This window comes from Leuresthes tenuis, unplaced genomic scaffold (assembly GCF_036924035.1).
Source record: "Leuresthes tenuis unplaced genomic scaffold, fLeuTen1.0.hap1 SCAF_20, whole genome shotgun sequence".
Taxonomy (NCBI): Eukaryota; Metazoa; Chordata; class Actinopteri; order Atheriniformes; family Atherinopsidae; genus Leuresthes; species Leuresthes tenuis.
The window spans coordinates 31,612,768-31,635,986 of record NW_027325374.1 but is presented as its reverse complement, the minus strand read 5'-3'; the positions used below and the strand labels follow the sequence as shown (position 1 = coordinate 31,635,986).

The following is a 23,219-nucleotide window of genomic DNA, read 5'->3' as shown; positions in this document are numbered from 1 at the left end:
TTTATTGATTGACTGATTGAGGCTATATCTAATTACTACAATAAAAGTATGAAACATGGCGAACTCACTGTGACAGGATTTATGAATCACTACAGATGATTAGAAACACACAAGTTGTTTTTTTCTCACTCTTGAAATAACTCTGAAAGCAAAATGCTTAGGTAGTAGACCTTCTCCACTACTTCCAGTGATGGCAGTGTGATCCTGAGCCTTACCACATGCAGAGGGTACTTTTTGAAAGACACAAAGACATGAGAAACACATTTAAACAGAGCGTAAGGAAATATCTTGCCAAATAATCACTGGATTTAAAGACTTTATATGGGTTGGCTGTCCTGGTAGGATAGAACAAAAGTTAATTTGCCCTTTAAAAGTACTGAAGTAAATGGCATAAAGTATAAATCTGTGTTTATGGTATCTGTGGTGAGGGAGAGGAGGAACCGAATAAAACTAATCTTAACTAAATGAAAACAAGGAAAACCGACAACGCCACCCTGGGAATTGCACATAGAGAATTAGGTTGCCATGTTAAGGCACACGGGTAAGTTACTCAGGCAGCATGAGACGTGGTTCAAGATTTAAAAGTACAACTTTTATTATCTATAAAAATATGGTTAAAAGGAATCACACTTACAATAGTAAAATCTAATCAATTATGGGGCTAAGTGAGTAGACAAAAGCTAGTGCAAACAGGGGGGACCACCAAAATAAAGAAAAGAAAAGCAAACAAAATCAACCACGTGGCAAATACACTCTAAAGTAGACCTGTTTCCTAAACGCAGCAAAGAAAACAGAAGGGGGGATGCCACCACCGAGACACCAGCACTGCCACCACTGTCCGCCAGCAACTGCCAAAGAAAGAATTACAAAAATTAGGAAATGTAGAAATAAATAAAACAAATAAAACAACTGATTCAATAACAAAGGACAATTAACAAATGGAAAGGAACAAAAGAAAATACAAACTCAAGACAAACAATTTATACAAAAAACGTTAAAACAAACGTCACAGACTCATTCACTCAGTTAAATAAAAGCCTAAACCCAGCTCCAGGCATGTATGCTCTTTACAACCGCCTTGGAGGACAGGCAGACAGAGAAGGTGGCTGCAACGCACCGGCAAAACGAAACCACACCGGACGAGCTGCAGAGAAGCATAGCAGTGAGGTTGAAGCAGATTAAACATCATTCAAAGCAGCAGCAGCTCCAATGAGCTGATTGTGGTACCCTGTAGAAAAAAATGCTATTAGTACCAGCGAATCGTGACTGGAGTACGAGCAGAAAGGTGGGGGTATTAACCTGTTTTTTAATCAGAGATGGGTTAACCCCTGCAATGTGACCGTTAAGGAGAGGGTATGCTGTCCAGACACTGAACTGCTGTTAGTTGGTTTCCGTGCTTTCCATGCGCCAAGAGAGTTCACATATACAGTTGTCATCGTTGTTTGAATTCCACCGAGGGCAGCACCTACAACGGCGTGTGACATTGTCCATGACGCCGTTGCTAGAATATAGACCCAGCATCCTGAGGCATTCATTGCAATCACAGGGGATTTCAACCACGTCTCTCTATCCTCCTGCCTGACTGGCTTTGTACAGTATGTGGATGGTCCAACACATTGAGAAAGGTCATTAGATCTGTTTTATGCTAATGTGAAGGAGGCTTACAAGGCAGTGTCTCTTCCACCACTGGGTAGATCTGATCACAACGTGGTCTATCTACAACCCACATACAGACCTTGTGTACAAAGACTTCCTGTTACTACCAGATCTTTCAGGAAGTGGTCACCAGAGGCGCGTGATACATTGAGAGACCTCTTTGATGGCACAGACCGGGCTGTGCTGCTGGAGGCAGAAGAAATGGACATTGACACGGACAGTAGGGTCAGCACCCTCACAGACTACATTAACCTATGTAGGGACACTGTGAGGACTGTAAGAAGCTATCCAAATGATAAACCATGGATCACCAGTGACATCAAAGACCTACTGAACCAGAAAAAGAGGGTGTTCCAGACTGGGGATGGAGAAAGGCGAAGAGATGTACAACAGGAGCTTAAAAAGATGTCAAGCTAAGGTGGAGTAGAAGAAAAAGGTAGAGAGACAGCTGGAGAACAATAACACCAAGGAGGTGTGGAGGGGCATGAGGTCCATCACTGGATACAGACTGAAAAACTCTCTGTGGAAGGTGATGAGGACAGAGCCAATACTTTCAACCAATATTACACCAGGTTTAATAGTGTGGCTTTTTCACCTCTGCTGCTGCTCCCTCCACCCCCACCACTTCAGCTGCTTCCTCTATACTGCATCCACTGCCCAGCTGTACTTCCACATCCATGGCAACTTGCATCGCCAAGCCTCCTCTTCCGCCTAACTGCACCTCCACCTCTGCAGCAACTCTCACCAACAGGCTTCTTCTGTCCAGCTGTAGCTCCACCTCTCGGGCAGCTTCCATCGCCAGGCCTCCTGAGCCAAGCTACACCTCCTCCTCTGTGGCAACTTCCCTCACCAGGCCTCCTGAGCCAAGCTACACCTCCTCCTCTGCGGCAGCTTCCACCACCAGGCCTCCTGAGCCAAGCTACACCTCCTCCTCTGTGGCAGCTTCCAGCACCAGGCCTCCTGAGCACAGGTGCACATCCATCTCTGTGGTAGCTTTCACCACCAGGCATCCTGAGCACAGCTGTACCTTCAAATCTGTGGCTACTACCACCGCCTGGCCTCCTCAGTCCAGCTGCACCTCCACCTCTGCAGCAACTCCCACCACAAGCTCTCCTCGGTCCAGCTGCACCTCCACCTCTGCAGTAACTCCCACCACAAGCTCTCCTCTGTCCAGCTGCACCCCCACCCCCATTTCTATGATTGATACCAACATCACTTCGGTTGCCATCCCTCCGTTACTGCCTCTGTGTCTAACAATAGAGGAGGTTGGAGCTGAGCTTAGAAGACTTCAGTCAAGGAGGGCTACAGGCCCAGATGGAGTCTCTCCAAGGCTTCTGAGGGACTGTGCTGGTCAACTGACAGTCCCTCTTCAGAGGCTCTTCAATATGAGCCTTCAGATAGAAAAAGTCCCGGTGCTGTGGAAAACCTATTGTCTCATACCGGTGCCCACATTAGGGCAACCGGTGGAGCTGAATGACTACAGACCGGTGGCTTTGACATCTCATATCATGAAGACCTTAGAGAGACTTCTCATTCGTCGCATGAGATTGCAGGTTGCTGAGGATCTTGACCCCCTCCGGTTTGCCTCCCAGAAACACATAGGAGTATAAGACGTGATTCTGCACATGCTGCATCGGGCATATGCTTATCTGGATGTGCCTGGTTCATATGAGAATCATGTTCTTTAAGTTCTCCAGTGCCTTCTACACCACAAGGCCTCCCATACTGAAAGACAAACTTCTAGGTATGGGTGTGGCCCCCTCCCTGACATTGTGGATTATATACTGTCTGACTGCCTGACCACATTATGTCAGGGTGGGGAGATATGTTTCTGGAACACTGGAATGCATTACTGGGGCTCCACAGGGTACTGTTTTGGCTCCTTTTCTTTTCACCCTGTACACATCGGACTTCAGGTACAACTCGGAGTCCTGCCACAAACAGAAGTATTCTGATGATACGGCTGTTGTGGCATGTGTGGCCAGGAAAAGGAGTACAGTGACCTTGTGGAGTCCTTGGCTGGACCAAAAATAAAATGTTTGCTCCTGAATACTACCAAAACCAAAGAGCTGGTGGTGGACTTCAGGAGATCTAAAACTCCATACCAGTCAGTCTGCATTGATGGAGGGGAGATGGAGACTCTTCAGACTTGCAAATACCTGGGGGTGTTGCTGGATAATAAACTGGAGTAGTCTGCAAACATAGAAGCAGTGTACAGGAGGGGCCAAAGTTTACAATAATTGTAAATATTTCAATTTGAATTTCCCCCACTGGGGGATGAATCAAGTATTTTTCTATTCTATTCTATTATATGTGCATACAGAACTGGGAGTTACCATTTAGTGACATTCTACATCAGTGGCTTACCTAAAGTTTAAAGTGATAGAGCCACAACTCTACACCTGGTGTGCTCCTCCCCCTGGTGGGATAATGCGCATATTGCACAAACTTGGGAAGAGCAGACTTATACAAGCCTAATCATAATCCCCAGCTACAATAAAAGTCCCTTCAGGATGAGTTTACTGCTGTCTGTATATCTTTAAAATAGCCTATTAAATTCAATATAGAATTAAATTAAATATTTAGGCAGTCATTTTCAACATCTACATGACTGTTAAAGTAATTTCATTCACTAATTGAGATTATGTGGGGAAACAAAATCTGAATTCAGACAGAAACTGAGAATAAAGGCCACGTGGATGATGCTCAACAATGAACAGTTGTTTTTTTTGTTTTTTTGTGATTTCCACTTTAGATGGAAAAAAACAGGTATTCAAAAGAGCCATAAGTAATCTTGGGTCTAGCACTAATTAGGAAGCATGGTTTGAAGACACGTAAAAATTATCATCAAAATTCACCAATTTGATGATCATGTAAATTCATAAGAACTGAACAGGAGAGATCTAAAATTCAGCAAAATGGTAAATGGTTTGTACTTCTATAGTGCATTTCTAGTCTAGCTGACAGTCAAAGCACTTTTCCACAGCAAACCACATTCAAGCACATCTTAGAATATTCAGTATTACAGGCTGTATAGCCTGTTCTTTTTCTCTGTCACACAAATTCACACACTGATGGCAGCATCGGAGGCAACGTGCTCAGTATCTTGCCCAAGGACAGACGACTGCCTCAGCGCTCCAAAACCAATTTGATGATTTTATGCTTTTAATAATTTAAATCTTCCTAAATGTTTTGAAACAGGTATCCCATGTCACATAAAAACAGTCGTCCTAATTTGCATAACAAACTAGAAATGCATTCAGTGGTATAAGAAGGAGGACATAAATGTAAAAAGAAAACATGGGCTTGAAAGAGTTAATAAAGGGGCAATGCATTGGGGAAATCATAGACATATCCTGTAGGTAAAATTACAATTTAAGTTCAACTACAAAAACTACAATTTAATTCAAGAATACAGTAAAATTGCAATAACATATACACAAATACTTTTAGAGAAATAGATATAAAATGCTATGGAAAGTTATTGGGGAAATAATTGCAGACACAAAATAATAACTTTAAAAACAACTAAATAATAGATTAGGATAACACAAAGTTAAACAAATACAGTTACATATTTATCATTGCATAAACTATGTCTTTGCTTTATTGAATTTACATTTATTGCCATGTTACTTATTTGTTGAGCCATATGTTTCTATGTAAATGTTTCTATTTGTATTTTGTTCATTGTAATTCCAGCCCTCCACACCCATCCTTTATGATTATCAGTCCACAGAGAAATGTTGGTGAATCTTTGAGACAGGAATGAGTTCTTGTATGATGATTATGTTGAAGTCAAATTTTATGAAGTTGTTACACAATTTGTAGATACATTTTTCAGCAGATAGCTGAACCCGCCCATCATCCCTTGACAAATCTCTACCTTTTTGAGAGGTTCATGTTGAACAGTATGGTCATTCTATTTGATTATTCTCCCTAAAGTACAATGGAATATAAGTACACCTGCAAACCATTATTACCAATATTACATAATGGTTAAGGGAGGCTGCAAGCCTACAGTAAGGCAGCTACCTTGAGCCCACTTCTCAGTCTTTTGTGTTCCGTTATCATCGTTTAAGACAGCGATGCTACTCATATAAGTTCTAAACTACATGTGTGTCACACTTACTTAACCTGCATGGGGGCAAAGCAATAAGGTAATGACAGCTCCTGAGACATAATTTATTATAAGAATTATTATATATATGTACATATCAATAAATAAATGCCAAATTTAGCTTATGATACAACGTTTAGGCAGCACTGTCTTTTCCTGACAGGCCAACAGAGGGAGCAAACTGCCCAGTAAACGCGCACAAACACTCGATCACACTTTTGTAGCTCCTCCCCCAGTGATTGCTCCTATCCAATGAGTTCCACTGCGTTGTGGTTTCTGCCGTTAGCCGTAAACTAACAGACACAGACGAATATCCACACAACCCTAGCCGGTATTCTACAAGCAGACATAGCTTTATCGTCTGTGAGACAGCTAGCTATGGCAGACGGAGGTGAGGGCGAAGATGAAATTCAGTTCCTGCGAACCGTAAGTATTGTTCAAATTCTTCAGGAGCACAATACCTGCATGTGACCTACTGCGTCTTTCTGCTTTGCTCTGTGCGTGCGTGTGGTGTGGGCAGAGAGTTTACCGCATTAAGGATGACATCTCTTCATATGAGACATTGGTCAGGGAGCCTGTATCACTGACAGACGAATGGGAGGATGGACGAGGTGTGAAGATGTAGTCATAGACAGAAACAAAGACAGGCGGCATTGGGAGGGGAGATTGATGAATTGTTGCTATTATTGTTTTAAAAAGATAAATTTTTATGACAAGCAGACTATATGGAGTCGCTGATGTTACGTAGTGGGTAGTGGGTAGATGCAGGGCGCAGTGCGGTGAGACAGACGGCATGAAGCCTGCTGCATTTGCTACAGTTCATTGAGTTTCTACTTTGAGGTAATGCTACGACACCCCGTGTTTCTGAACCCTCAAAACCCTCTTGCTGTGACACAACAAAGCTAACCGCAGCACAACCCTGCAGCCCAAAAAGCCGTTCTTTCACAGTCAAATTAAATTCGTTGTGCTACATGACATAAGCTGTTGCTTCACAAAATCTCTCTCGTGAATTGTCACGTGAACGCACTGCATCAGTTTTTTTTTAAAAGTGAAGTTATATACACATCTGCACAAATGTTGTTAAACATACATAGAAGCCATGTAAGATAATATGTAATTTATAACGAAAGTGTACTATAGTGTATTTTCTGTCTGGGTTAAAATGATTACTTAGTTTGCAATGCACTTTCACTTTGTTTTTGGAATAGTCCGTGGTATCATCTTAATATCAGAAGGTAGATATTGCAGCGCCGTTAAAAAACAATGACTTGATGATGGAAGATCCCTCGGTTAAAAATATATGTAGAAAATGACACATACTGGACTGTTGCATATGCTGAGTCACAGCTGAATTTTAGCAAATTAGCTGGACTGCATCACATATATTTAAATGTACAATGAGTCAATTGATTGTACAGTGTTAATACTCACTAGTGAAGTCCCTTGTAGTTACATCCACGCAAAAAAATCACTGTTGGGTACCAACAGAAGCAGTAATAGAGAATGCTGAATAGACAATATCCTGATTAACCACAACATTATGACTGCTGACAGGTAAAATATATAACACTGATAGTTTTGTTTTGGGAAAAAACTAACTGAAGTTGTTTTTTGTGAATTCCACAATTGTGACAAATAAACCAAATGTATAAACAAATTCATGATCATTTCATAATGTGTCATCATTATCTAGAAGTTGGCCAACCAATAAAATAAAAAGCATAGGTCTGGGCAAATATTAAATTCTTTAATCGCATTAATCACATGATTTCCTGTGATTAATCACGATTAATTGCATTGTTATACACAAAATCCAATAATAAATTCAAAAGTAGCATATAACGCACTTGTATTGGAACTGTACAGTCATATAATCGAAGTGTTAAGACAATTCAACATTGCAGTGCTTACAGATAACTTTGGCTCTGTCGACTGTGTCGTCTGGAAGAACTTTGAAATGAAAATGGCCATGTAAAAGTTCCGTAACCTTCTCCATGTTTGTTTAGCCCGCTTCAGCTGCCATTCTTTTCTTTTCTGACTGTTTCCTGTGAGCGCCATAGCAGTAAGCAACGCACTAGGCTCGCTCACGATGGACTTTTTCAAAATAAAAGCCAGTGAGCAACAGAAGTTTACAATAAAAATGAAAAGTAATAAAAACTTTGTTAATGGGAGACAAATAATTGTCGTGATAATGAATTCATTAGTTAAAGGGGAACTCCGGTATTTTTAAACCAAGACCTTATTTCTGGCATGAAATACCGACAACAGTTAGATGAAAGTCGGTGTCCTTCTGAAGATATTTAGATTACTCGAGATCCGTGTATAGCCATATAACGGGAGAGAAGGGGGCATTGAAAATACAGCCTCTAAAAAAGGCATTATCTGTCTTTATTTCACCAATACTTTAAGACGAATGAATGAATGAATGAATGAACGTGTACTATTGCACTGGCACGGACATTTACTGGCAGCTTATTCCACAAGAGAGGGTCCTGATAACTGAAGGCTCTACCTCCCATTCTACTTTTAGAAACTCTGGGAACAACAAGTAAACCTGCAGTTTGGGAGCGAAGTGCTCTGTTTGGAAAATATCTTACAATGAGATCTTTAAGATATGATGGAGCTCGGTCATTAAGAGCTTTATATATAAAGACAGGTACATTCAAAGACACTATATATATATATATATATATATATATATATATATATATATATATATATATATATATATATATATATATATATATATATATATATATATACATATAAACGGCAGGTTTAGTTGTTGAGACCATTAAAAACAATGGCTCCTTTAGCGGTATTGGAAGACTTTGCAAATGGTGCAATTTCAAAAGAGCGTGTGTTCAAAACTGAGAGGATTTGCAGGCACATGATGACAACTCAAACATCAGCCGAAATCCTCCTGGAACTGTGTGCAGAGCTGCGGCCGGCATTGGAGCGCAACACAGCGAGGAGCCATGCGCTGCTTGTGCCCACAAGTGATGTGCACACTGGGGTTTAAGCAACTGGGGCATTCCAGAGGGAGCTGGCCAACCGATTGGGACTGTGCCAGTCGACCCTGAGCCGAGCCATGGCAGCCAAATGGGATGGAATTATCTGCATCTCAGCAGGTATATCAAATTCCCACAATGCAGTTGAACAGGCCAACATTAAAGCGCAATTTGAAGCAAGAGCCGGTTTTCCTAATGTAATCGGAGCTAGTGACTGCACACACAGTGCTATAAAAGCGCCATCACATGATGAATTTGTATATGTCAACAGGAAACATTTTCATTTGATCAATTCATATGTGATGCACAAATGCAATTCACCAACATTGTGGCGAGGTGCCCTGGTTCAACGCACGATTCATACATTCTGAGTAACAGCATGGTTGGGAACAGACTACATGGTGGCACTGTGCGCTATGGGTGGCTTCTTGGTGAGTAACTTTATTTGTGTAATTGTCCTAATATTATTCCCTGTGACGTGTATTGAGCATATGCGCCCCCAATTTCTATCCCATCTTCACAGCATCATAGTTGGTGGTTAAAGTTAGTAACTTGCTGTTTTTTGCTGGTTATACTACAGCTTAAGATCTTTCTAGCAAGCCACTAATCGTCTCTGTGTGCAAATGTTAATAACCCTGTGCGTAAAGTGTGAAATGTCTTAATCAGCCTCACATTTTCCCCGGCGCACTTCTGCACTAGTTACTGTATGAACACGTTTGTTGTGAGTTACACAAGTTCAATTCAATTCAATTCAATTTTATTTATATAGCGCCAGATTACAACAATTGTCATCTCAAGGCACTTAAGTAATATAGTCCAATTCAAGCCAATTGGAATTCAATTCATTGTAATCATAATAAAATTAATTCATATAGAGCCAATTCAAAAACTATATCCTAGCTAAGGAAACCAACAGATTGCACCGAAACTTGTCTTCAGTCCAATCTCCCGTCCTGAGCGTGCCTGTGGCGACTGTGGAAAGGAACCACTCCCTTTTAACAGGAAGAAACCTCTGGCAGAACCAGACTCAGGAAGGGTGGCCATCCGCCTCGACCAGCTGGGGTTTGAGAAGACAGAGAAGAGGGAAAAGAGGGGGGAAAAACACCATAACACCATTCAAAAGATATCTGTTGGAACAGGGAAACACAAGTTAATAACCACAATAATGTCACATGTACATAATATCATTTGAGAAATTAAACGAGAGCAAAGTGAGGAAAGGTGTGACAGATGAGGTCCCCCAGCAGTCTAAGCCTATAGCAGCTTAACTATGGAATGTTTCAGGATCACCTGAGCCATCCCTAACTATAAGCTTTATCAAAAAGGAAAGTTTTAAGCCTAATCTTAAAATTGGAAAGGGTGTCTGCTTCCCGGACATTTACTGGCAGCTTATTCCACAAGAGAGGGGCCTGATAACTGAAGGCTCTACCTCCCATTCTACTTTTAGAAACTCTGGGAACAACAAGTAAACCTGCAGTTTGGGAGCGAAGTGCTCTGTTAGGAAAATACCTTACAATGAGATATTTAAGATATGATGGAGCTCGGTCATTAAGAGCTTTATATGTGAGAAGAAGAATCTTAAATTCTATTCTGAATTTAACAGGGAGCCAATGAAGAGAAGCTAAAACTGGAGAAACATGATCTCTCCTGTTAGTTCTCATCAGAACTCTGGCTGCAGCATTTTGGATCAACTGGAGGCTTTTCAGAGAATATGCGGGACAGCCCAATAATAAGGAATTACAGTAGTCCAATCTTGAAGTAACAAATGCATGAACTAGTTTCTCTGCATCACACTGAGACAGGATGTTCCTGATTTTAGCAATATTACGAAGGTGAAAGAAGGCAGTCCTAGAAACCAGTTTTATATGTGCGTCAAATTATAAATTCTGGTCAAAAATAACTCTAAGGTTCCTCACTGTAGAACTAGAAGCCAAGGAAATACCATCTAGAGTAACTATATAACTAGACAATTTCTCCCTGAAGCGCTCAGGTCCAAAGAGAACAACTTCAGTTTTGTCTGAATTTAAAAGCAGACAGTTCTGAGTCATCCAGGTCTTTATGTCTTTAAGACAGGCTTGTAGTCTGACCAACCTATTGGTTTCATCTGATTTCATAGATATGTCACACCGTAATGAAGTGCGGGCCCCGGTGCGGTCACAGAGTCAGGAGGACAAGAACTCTTAGTTCAAACAACAGTTTATTAGTTAACAGAAAATCTCACACTGAGGAAAAACCTGGCCTGGTGAGCAGGGAAGTCGGCCTGCAGAACCGGAACAAAAAACCAAGGTAATCCAAGAACTGAAAATAATCCACAAAAACATCAAGGGTCAGGATCCAGGTCGTGAACCAAACAGGCATAACAAATACATTAACACACGAGCAAAGAAAGGCGGAGAAGACCAGGTATTTAAACTAACGGGGCAATCAAGGGAAGATGGAACACAGGTGAGTTACGAACCAGGTGTGACAGTACCCCCCCTCCGACGACCGCCTTTAGGCGGCCCACCAGGCTTGTTAGGGTGGGTTCTGTAGAAGTCGGTGATGAGGGCATGGTCCAGAATAAACCGACGTGGAACCCAAGAACGCTCCTCCGGCCCATAACCCTCCCAGTCAACCAAATACTGGAAACCCCTGCCACGACGTCTGACATTCAGAATCCGATCAACTGAGAAAGCAGGATGGCCATCCACGACCAGGGGGGGAGGAGGAGGTTCAGCTGGAGGACCAAGTGCACAAGAGGTGACTGGCTTTAAGAGGGACACATGAAACGTGGGGTGTACCTTAAGGGAGTCTGGGAGCTTAAGGCGCACAGCCGAGGGGTTAATGATTCTGACCACTGGAAAAGGACCAATGAAACGAGGGGCCAGCTTACGGGAATCTACCTGCAAAGGCAGGTCCCTGGTGGATAACCACACCATCTGCCCAGGCTGATAATTAGGAGCGGGCGAACGCCGACGGTCCGCCAACAGTCGGTTCCGGGCAGCGGACCTAACTAACGCAGCCCGAGCCTCCAGCCACACTCTGCGAACACGTCGCAAGTGTTCCTGAACAGAAGGGACGGACACATCAACCTCCTGGGAAGGGAACAAAGGGGGTTGAAAACCATACATAACCATGAATGGCGACATACCAGTAGCAGATGTGGAGAGACTGTTATGCGCGTACTCCACCCACGGTAGCTGAACACTCCAGGAGGATGGGTTACGTGCACACACACATCTTAAAGCGGCCTCCAGGTCCTGGTTGGCCCGTTCTGTCTGGCCGTTCGACTGAGGATGGTACCCAGACGATAGACTAACCCTCGCCCCCAATGCGCCACAGAACGCTCGCCAAACCTGGGAAGCAAACTGGGGTCCCCGATCAGAAACGATGTCCATGGGGATACCATGGAGACGAAAAACATGATGAACCAAGAGCTCAGCAGTCTCAGAGCAGAAGGGAGCTTCGACAGTGGTACAAAATGCACAGCTTTAGAAAAACGATCGACAATGGTAAGGATGACAGAGTTACCTGCAGAAGGAGGCAGACCAGAGACAAAATCCACCGCGATGTGAGACCACGGCCTTGAGGGAATGGGGAGAGGGTTCAGCAAGCCAGCGGGCCGTTGGTGCGAGGCCTTCCCTCGGGCACAGACAGAGCACGCTGCCACAAACTGATCGGTGTCACGGACCAGCGTGGGCCACCAGAACCGCTGTCGAATGAGCTCAAGTGTGCGTGCAGCCCCAGGATGGCAGGCCAATCTGGAGGAGTGCCCCCACTGCAGCACCTGAGACCTAACGTTCTCGGGAACGAACAAAGAGTTAGGTGGTCCGATCTCTGGACGGGGACAACGGGAAAGGGCCCTCTTAACCTGCTGCTCAACCTCCCAATGGACCGCTCCCACAAAACAGCTTGGAGGGAGCACAGGCTCAGAAGGATCAGTCAATGGTTGTCTCTCTGTCTGACGGGAAAGGGCATCAGGCTTTAAATTACGGGAACCAGGTCTATAAGAGAGTGTAAAATTAAATCTGCCTAAAAAAAGTGCCCATCTGGCCTGTCGAGAATTGAGACGTTTGGCTTGCTGAAGGTAGGCCAAGTTCTTATGGTCCGTCCAAACCACAAATGGAATTTCTGCTCCCTCCAGCCAGTGTCTCCACTCCTCTAATGCCAGAACGACTGCTAAAAGCTCCCGGTTACCCACGTCATAGTTGCGCTCAGCCGGAGACAGCCGGCGAGAAAAATAAGCACACGGATGCAACTTCTGTTGTGAGACCTGCGAAAGCACGGCTCCCACACCACTGTCAGAGGCATCCACCTCCACTACGAACTGCTTAGAGGCATCAGGGTGGATGAGAACAGGCGCAGAAGAAAACAGCGCTTTAAGTTTTAAGAATGCCCGGGCAGCTTCAGAGGTCCAGGTAAAAGGGCTGGAGGTGGAGGTAAGTTGGGTGAGTGGTGCAGCCACCTTACTAAAATTCCTAATAAAGCGCCGGTAAAAATTAGCAAAACCAAGGAAACGCTGAAGTTGCTTGCGGTTCTCAGGTGCTGGCCACTCAACCACCGCCCTTACCTTGGCTGGATCAGAGCGAATCTGACCTCTTTCAATGAAAAAGCCCAAAAAAGAGACTGACTGGACATGAAACTCGCATTTCTCAGCCTTGACAAATAATCTGTTCTCAAGCAATCTTTGGAGAACTAATCTGACGTGCTTGCTATGTTCCTCCAGTGTGCTAGAAAAAACTAAAATGTCGTCCAGATAAACAAAAACAAAACGGTTGAGCATGTCACGGAGTACATCATTAACTAAGGATTGAAAAACTGCCGGTGCATTAGTTAACCCAAAAGGCATGACCAAGTACTCAAAATGGCCAAGAGGTGTGTTGAACGCCGTTTTCCACTCATCCCCCTCTCGAATACGGACAAGATGGTATGCATTCCGAAGATCTAGTTTGGAGAAGACAGTGGCTTGATGAAGGGAGTGAAAAGCTGAATCCAATAGTGGCAGGGGATATTTATTTTTGACAGTGATAGCGTTCAGACCACGATAGTCAATGCAGCGGCGCAAGGTCTTGTCTTTCTTAGACACAAAAAAAAACCCAGCACCTACAGGGGAGGAAGAGGGGCGAATGATACCTGCTGCCAATGACTCCTGTATGTACCTCTCCATGGTCTCTCTCTCGGGACGGGAGAGGTTGTAAAGGCGGCTGGAGGGGAGAGGAGACCCAGGCAGTAAGTCTATGTGGCAGTCATAGGGACGGTGTGGTGGGAGAGAGAGAGCTTGATGTTTGCTAAATACCTCAGCCAAGTTATGATAACAAGGAGGAACCCCAGAAAGATCAGGAGAGACGGAAGGAACTATGGCAGGAGGACTCAAGGCTGGAACAGCAGATCTAAGACAATTATTGTGGCATGCTACACTCCAGCTAATGATTGTGCTCTGTGTCCAGTCAATGTTGGGGTTGTGCAGTCTAAGCCAGGGGAGACCTAAAACCACAGGAGTATGAGGAGCAGGCATAACAAAAAAACTGATAAGCTCATGGTGGTTACCAGAGATAAGTAAAGATAAAGGTACAGTCTGGTGAGAAATTACAGACAACAACCTACCGTCTAGAGCATTTACCTTACGAGGTGCTGTAAGTGACACAACAGGAATATTATGTAGTTTAACAAAATCTGCGGAAATAAAATTCTCATCTGCCCCAGAATCCACAAACGGATTCATAGCCACCTCCTTAGAGTAACAAAACAAAACGGCAGACAACTGAGTACGCGTGGAAGGCAAACAACTTGAATCTTGGCTCACCTGGGTCCCCCCCTCCTCAGGTGAGCCTAGGCTTTTGGCAGATTGGGACAGTTCTCTCGAACGTGGCCGGGTTGGCCGCAATAAAAACAAAGCCTCGCCTGAAGTCTCCGTTGACGCTCCGTCGGAGTCAATCTGGCCCGTCCAAGCTGCATGGGTTCAGGAGGGGGCAGGACAACAGGAGTGTGAGCACCTGCTGGAGTGGACACCTCCACCTGTTGGCCAGAGGCAGAGCCAAACAACGGGGTACAGGCGGAAGCGATGCAGCTCCGGTCACGCTCCCGGCGTCTCTCTCGCACGCGGTTGTCCAACCGCCTCGCAAGGTCTATTAAATCGGCCAAGGATTCTGACTCATCCCGAGCCGCCAGCTCATCCCTCAAATTGTCATTCAGGGAGCGAAGAAATATTCCCATCAACGCAGCCTTATCCCAGCCGCTCTCCGTCGCCAGTGTGGAGAACTCAATCGCGTGGTCGGCTACTGACCTGGAGCCTTGGCGCAGTGAGAGCAGTCGGTTGCCCGCCTCTTTACCACGAACAGGATGGTCGAAGACCCCTCTCATCTCCGCCACGAACCGCCGGTAGGAGGAGCAGAGCTGGGGGTTGCCCTCCCACGTAGCCAGCGCCCACTGTGCAGCCCGTCCGGAGAGGAGGCTGGTGATATACGCCACCTTGGCGCGGTCCTCCCGGTACATCCGAGGCTGCAACTCAAACACCAGAGCGCACTGGAGGAGGAAACGTCCACAGGCTCCCACGTCCCCGCCATAACGCTCCGGCGTCGGGAGATGGGGCTCAGGAAGAGGGGGCGTTGATGGCAGAACTGCGACAGGTGGCGGATAAGCAGCACACAGTTCCAGTCTCTGAGAGAGGGAGGCGACGCTAGAAGTCAAGGGCCCCAACGCCTCCATAATGTCCTTGAGGTCCTGGGCATGCTGTCCCAATAAAGAGCCCTGGGCTGTCAGCGCCTGGTAAATCGACTCTGGATCCGCGGGGTCCATTTGGCTCGTGTGTTCTGTCACACCGTAATGAAGTGCGGGCCCCGGTGCGGTCACAGAGTCAGGAGGACAAGAACTCTTAGTTCAAACAACAGTTTATTAGTTAACAGAAAATCTCACACTGAGGAAAAACCTGGCCTGGTGAGCAGGGAAGTCGGCCTGCAGAACCGGAACAAAAAACCAAGGTAATCCAAGAACTGAAAATAATCCACAAAAACATCAAGGGTCAGGATCCAGGTCGTGAACCAAACAGGCATAACAAATACATTAACACACGAGCAAAGAAAGGCGGAGAAGACCAGGTATTTAAACTAACGGGGCAATCAAGGGAAGATGGAACACAGGTGAGTTACGAACCAGGTGTGACAAGATAAATACAGCTGAGTATCATCAGCATAACAATGGAAATGTATGCCATGCTGTCTAATAATGTTACCTAATGGAAGCATGTATAAAGTAAAAAGAATCGGTCCAAGTACAGATCCCTGAGGAACTCCATGACTTACTCCAATGTGTGAGGAAGATTCTTCATTTACAAGAACAAACTGGAATCTATCAGATAAATATGACTTAAACCAGCCTAATGCAGTTCCTTTAATCCCAATAACATGTTCAAGTCTCTGTAACAGAATGCTGTGATCGATCGTATCAAACGCAGCACTGAGATCCAACAGGACAAGCACAGAAACAAGTCCACTATCAGAGGTTAAGAGGAGATCATTGGTAACTTTCACCAGTGCCGTTTCTGTGCTATGATGCACTCTGAATCCTGACTGAAACTCTTCAAACAGATTATTTCTATGTAAATGATCACAAAGTTGAACTGCAACTATTTTTTCAAGAACTTTAGACAAAAAGGGGAGATTGGATAAAGGTCGATAATTAGCCAACACTTCTGAATCAAGAGTAGGTTTTTTTAAGTAAAGGTTTAATTACAGCAACCTTAAAAGTCTGAGGTACATATCCTGTCAACAAAGACCGATTGATCAAATCCAATATGGAAGTGTCAATTAAGGGGAAAACCTCCTTGAACAGTCTGGTTCGGATTGGGTCTAAAATACAAGTTGATGGTTTAGAAGAGACTATTGCTGTTGGTTAGCTCAGAGAGATCAACTGGACAGAAGCCATCTAAATACAAATCAGGTTCTAAAGATACTTCTAAAGCTGCTCTACTTGATGATACATCGGTGATAATAGTGGGAAGGATTGTATTAATCTTCTCTCTGATAGAAACAATTTTATTGATAAAGAAGCTCATGAAATCATCACTGCTGAGAGTTAAAGGAATACATGACTCAACAGAGCTCTGACTCTTTGTCAGCCTGGCATCAGTGATGAAAAGAAACCTGGGATTGTTCTTATTCTCTTCTATCAATGATGAATAATAAGCATTTCTAGCTTTACGAAGGGCTTTCTTATACGTAATTAAACTATATTTTCAGACTAATTGAGACTCTTCTAAATTAGAGGAACGCCACTGTGTCTCCAGCTTTCTTGCAGTCTGCTTTAACGTGCGTTAAAGCACAGCTGTATGTGGGCTGGAGATAGACTATGCTGTCATCAGATCTACCCAGTGGTGGAAGTGACACTACCCTGTAAGCCCCCTTCACATTAGTATAGAACAGACCTAATCCTATCTCCAAGTTTTTGATAGTCCACATACTGTACACAGCCAGTCAGGCACAAGAACAGAGAGACGTGATTAAAAATCCCCTGTTATTATAATGAATGCTTCAGGGTGCTGGGTCTGTATCCTAGCAACAGTGTCATGGATTACATCATACGCCGTTGTAGGTGCCGCCCTTGGTGGGATGTAAACAACAATGACGACGATATATGGGAATTCTCTCGGTGTATAGAATGCACAGAAACCAACTGACAGCAGGTCAATGTCTGGACAGCATACCCTCTCCTTAAGGGTTCCATTCAGGGGTTTAATCCATCTCTGATTTAAAAAAGTAGAATAATTCCTTCTCCTTACCGCCTAACGCTCGTTTTCGGATCTCTATCTGCTCGTATGGCTTTGAAGCTGGGTATATCCACACATGAGTCCGGTGTATTGTTGTTCAGCCAGGACTCAGACAGACAGATCAAACTGCTCTCCCTGTACAGCTGTTGGTTCCAAACAAGCGTCTTCAGCTCGTCACACTTGTTTGGCATCGTCTGTGCATCACACAGGGACCGTAGGTACCGAGGTGTTTACCTTAACAATAAACTGGACTGGACCACCAACACCGATTTCCTGTTTAGAAGGGCCAAATGAATAAAGTTCTATCCTATTGTTAAATTTCTCCATGGCAAGTTTTGATGTTTCACCATGAAACAGGAAGTGTCCATTCCTTACACATACAAAGTCCAACTTGTACCAAACTTCCCTTTTTACAGTTAACAAATGTAAAAGTCAATATTGTGTCATTTCTATGGCTCCAGCCTCTTAAAACAGGACTTCACCACGAAAGAGGAGGTACTCATACCTTACACATACAAAGCCCGATCTGCATCAGTCTTCAGTTGTTAGATCATGGTCTGCTCCTGAGGAGATGTGCAAGTTTATATTTCTGTCATTGCCATGGCTCCGCCCACTTAGGACTTCGCCACAAAGCATGAAGTACCTATAACTGACACATATATTATCATAGTCCTACACTGAATACATCTTACATTTGATTTAATTTACTGGAAATAGGCAGTCAGATGTTTTTCACTTTTATGTACCATTTATACTGTTTATATTTAAACATTTTGGCTAGAACTTCCTTAATACTTACAGTATACATTCTTCCACACATTTAGTCTATCCTTCACCATGGAACAGGAGGTTATTGTACTGAGTAGTGCATTGTCCCACACAACTCATATCTTGCATGACTGATAACTGTCTTGGCTTGATCACGTTTGTTAATCTACTTTTCAAGTAGCCAACCTCCCTGGATCTACCAGTCCACAGTGTCAACATTGCAAATCCACACACATCCATTTCCAGCCTGAAGTAACTAACCTCACAACCATTTTTCTTGGTGTCACACAACCACAAGACATCACATCAGAAACCATCTCTCAAACACACACATCCGTGCTCTGTGCTCCTCACGCACGCGTGCACATACGCACACATGCACGCACTTCCTACCCTAGTGGGAGACCTGGCACTGGGTGTTGGAGGCTAGCTTCTCGTAGTCAGGAGTGTAGGAGCTGGTTGCAAGGCGTAGGCAGGCTGGTCATCAGTCATTGTTGATCTGTACTTGGACTTGGTGATTTTCATAAGTTGATAAATAAGTTGATACAAAAAGAGCTGTTTTGCCATTTTGCAATGTCAGAATCTCATCCTCAAGAGTGGAGTTTTCCAGGTCGAAAAATTATTTGACTTTGGCGGCAATGTCATCAACATCAATTCTTGCAAAAAAATGGATAACACATATAGCTGGCTAAAGGCTCGATGGATGCAAAGTCAGTAAAACGCCTCTCAAACTCTGATGAGATGCTCTGAACATGCTCCTCATAACGTGCACTGTCAAGCTGTGTCACACCTTTACCTTGACGTTGTAGTTCTGCTTGCATGTTAGGGAAGTTGCGCAGATTACCATGCTGCAGCCTGCTTGACATCAGCTGTAGCTTGCTTTTAAATGTGTTCACTGAACTCATGTTGACAATATCTTTACCCTTACCCTGCAGCTCTAAATTCAATTACAAACCTAAAAGCCACTGGTGGTCCCCTAGCCTTGTATGGCAATCCACGTTTTGAAAGCTTCAGGAAGTCCTTGATTTCAGGCAACAGCTTCGTAAATCTTGCCAAAAAATTACCTCTGCTTAACCACCTAACATCCGTGTGGAGCAGCAGGTCTGTGTGCTCAGCACCATTCTCCTCCAAGTGGGCACGGAAAAGCCTTCTCTGCAGACTCCTGGCCTCACAATTTCCGTCGCTTCTTTCATATTTAAGATCCTTCCACACAACGCCTGCTGGTGAATTATACAATGATAATTCAGGATATACGGGATTCACTTTCTTTGCACAGTGCAATGAACCCCCTAGTGCGGCCCAACATAGCAGGCGCCCCACCAATTGTGATGGAGATCAGCTTGAAGAGCGTCAGTTTTGTCTCGCTAACAAATCTCATGAAAGCATTAAAAATATCCTCACCTCTGGTATGTCCATTTAATGGCAAAATGGTGAGTATCTCTTTCTTGGAACTCATGTCTTCAAAAGCCATCCTGATGAAAACAGACAATTGTGCCACATCCAGCAAATCAGTCGACTCGTCAAATTGGAGGGAAAAGCACTCACGTGTCAATATCCTTCTTCAATTGTTCCTCCACATCCACAACCATCCCCTAACATCGCCTTGTGGTAGTATTGCTGGAGAGTTGCATTTCTTTAGTGGCCTTCACAATCTCTGTTTTGTTTTTAAAGTCGTCAAAAAGGCTGTCTGCTGCCTCCAGAAAGACTTCTTTCACAATTTCGCCATCTTTGCATGGCTTCTTGTATTTAGCAAGGACATGACTGACGCAATAGGAAGCAACAGTTGCGGCCTTACCCTGGGTCTTCGGTTTGGTTCGGTGAAGACTGACTGCCGTGCTGCAACCTGTGCTTTCAAATCCCACACTTTTCTTATTTTCTTAGTGAAGTGTAAATATTACACTTGTGAAATAATGTTACATTCAGATCATATGCCCTTCTGCTGTTACTTGTTGGGCTTGAGTTTGCCATGGTGAGCTACCAGCATATTATTTTTGAGTATGCTGAAGAATGTTCTGGACAGTATTTGTCAACACAATCTGTTTTGGATTGTTGCAAAAATAAATATGATATTAATTTACATAAAACAAGCATATCCGTTTAATCTGTTGATAAACAAGCAGGAGCTGGTTTAGGTATTAGCAAATATTAATAAGTGTCCATGGACAGGTTTTATTATTCAATAAAATTATAACAAAACTCATTAACTACTGGGCACCACTGACAAAAGCCACGAACTAAAAACGAAACCCCATTATCTGTCTCAAAGTATGTTGGTCTATGCATGTCTATCTGGAACAAATATGACACAACCACCTTCACAACCAGCAGTTATCACAGTAAACATTCACAATGTTTCACGATCTGTGGAATTTTGGACTTTGGATTAGTTTTGTCTTGGGTTTTCTGGGTTTTGTTTCTATTCTGTTTTGTTGTTGGTCTTGAGTCACTGGTTTAAAACCGGTTTTACTCTGTTAATATTAGTCTTGTCTTTATTTGTCTTATAATTACTGTCATGGTTTGTCTTTATTATTATTACTTTTGTCTGTTAGTCTTGCCTCATCTTAGTTCAGTTTAGTTTCTAGGTCCACCTTCCCAGCAGCAGTTGTCCAGCAGTTGTTCCTGTTCTGGTCATGAGCTCCACTGACACATCTGTCATCTGTCTATTACCCTCAGCTGCTGTCATTCACTAATCAGCTCACCAATAGTATTTAAGCTCCCTTTTTTCTCTCAGTCATTGGCAGATCCTCATTGTGACCACTTTGTGCTTTCCTGGTCAATTCTAGGTCTGATTCTTGTCAGGTATAGTTGTTTCTTGTCTTTCGTTTCTTCAGTTTTAGTTTTAGTTTAGTCTGCATTTGGGTTCTCTCATTTCCACCAACCGTGAGACTATGACCACAAATAACTTTATTAAACTTGATTACATCATTCATACTTTCATCAGTAAGCCCTATTGTCCACTAAGTTATCGCATCATGTACAAAATATGCAATGGGAGAAAGACCATCACTTGCGTGTGTGTGTATATGCATGTGTATGGGAGAAAATGGCAGCCATGATCATGTTATGGTGAGTGCACAAGATGGCAGCCGTAACCATGCACTCAGTTAAGCTAGATTTATACTCTTCCAGAACGTCAACAACGTCGATGTGACGTCGTCATTGAGCATTCAAAGTTCTGCGTTGAGGGAACACGTTGCTCTGCAATTCACCATTCCGGTAGGGAGGTGTGACTGTGCGTTTGTGTGGTTTCAGGGGTTATAGCCGAATCCTTGCTTTTTCTTCCGGTCACAGTTAACAACAGTAAACAATGGCAACCGAGGTGGAGCAGCTGTATTTGCAGTTGGAGCTCATCAATATTGAAGATCAAATGCTTAAATTGCAAATGTTGAAGCCAGGCGTCAGAGAAGACGTTCACGGGGGTGGTCTGTACGACCGGCCGAGGCTGAACGGGTGAATTTACAACACTGATTGTGAATTCACTGGTGTGAATTTACAACCTGGATGAACAAATGCACTTTAGATAATTTTGCATGTCAACGAGCTTCTTCGGCGTATACAGCCATTAAGACAGGAAAAGGCAACTGCCGTAAATTACGTTCTGAGCGGACCAATCACAGCCCTTACAGCCCGCATCTACGCGATGTGTAGTTAGAATTTTTTGGAGGTGCACGTCAGGCTACGGCAGAGGGGTCGACGTAACGTTAAAGCATAAACTACTTCTAAGTCATGTGTTAGCCAGAAAAGCTACAACAATGATGGACATGTAGCCCACAAGTTAACTGGAGATCTCTTGGCTCTTTGTCTGTGTAAGCACATTGGCCTGCATGTGAAAGTGAATGGCGAACGTGCTACAGCATGAATGAGAGACCATGTTCAAATCCCTATCTGTGTGTAGTTCTGGTTAACAAAGACTTCAAATGTTAGGGTGTGACTTATGTCAAAGGTGCCAGGTTAAACAAAAGGAGGATACCTAACATCAACTCGACTAAAATTAACCTTACAGTTTAAACATTAACACAACAAAACTGTTGGAGAGAAACAACCCAATACAATACACTTTTAAAACAAATGATACCCTATGCCAGGACTGTCCAAAGTCGGTCCTCGAGGGCTGCTGTCCCGCAGGTTTTAGATGTTACCCTGCTTCAGCACACCTGATTCAGATGAAAAGGATCTCTTCAAAAGATTGTTAAGTTCTGCACAAGCCTGCTAATGATGCCTTGATCTGCATTTTATTCAGAAAAATTACCACACAACAGTGTGAAAACATGAAAAATGTTGATTCTTGTGTAGATAAACCTTACACTTAGGCTACATAATGTAGGTGATAAGCCTATTTTGAACGTGAACTTAACCACTGCATTTGCAGAAATATTTTCTCAAAATATTGTTTTTAAATTTGTCAATTAAAAATGAAATTGTATTTCTTTCCCAATATCACTTCAACAAAAAACATGACATACCATGTGGTGTCAAGATGTTTTTTTTTTTAAAATGGTTAATCTGGCAGACTATAGGTCAGTCTGTGAAAACAGTATATATTTTTTGTTGTGGTCCTGTAAAATATGACGATATGCTGCTCTGGATTCTTTTTATGTTTTTCTCCATTTGATTTAAGCTTTTGTTTTGGCGCGGATGACGCAGACAGGAAGTTGGACTTGTGAAACGCAAGAAAATCCGGTTGGTTTTCAAAATAAAACTGATTTCTGACTCCCAGTTGATCAAAATACTTTAGGTGGGGGAGATAAATTTTGTCCCCACTGAGGATAAAAATAATTCAGCAGAGGGTAGGACGTATAAACCAGAGGAGGGGGGGGATCCCCACCATCCCCACCGGTGTATACAGGGTGCGATCTGCCGGATTTGTGTGTATATATATATATATATATATATATACAGATGAGATATACATAGAGATATCTAT

The 23,219-nt window shown here is 43.4% G+C and overlaps 1 protein-coding gene across 8 annotated transcripts in view; it reads left to right on the top strand.

The window, feature by feature from the left end:
• The first annotated feature begins 6,067 nt into the window (after positions 1 to 6,067).
• ryr2a (ryanodine receptor 2a (cardiac)) overlaps positions 6,068 to 23,219 on the top strand; it is a 388,615-nt gene continuing 371,463 nt past the window's right edge. For all 8 annotated transcript variants that reach the window (XM_072372753.1, XM_072372750.1, XM_072372751.1 and 5 more), the window contains exon 1: positions 6,068 to 6,202. In XM_072372753.1, the coding sequence (XP_072228854.1) occupies positions 6,155 to 6,202 (48 nt within the window). In that variant the 5' untranslated portion in view covers positions 6,068 to 6,154. The remainder of the gene's footprint in view (positions 6,203 to 23,219) is intronic.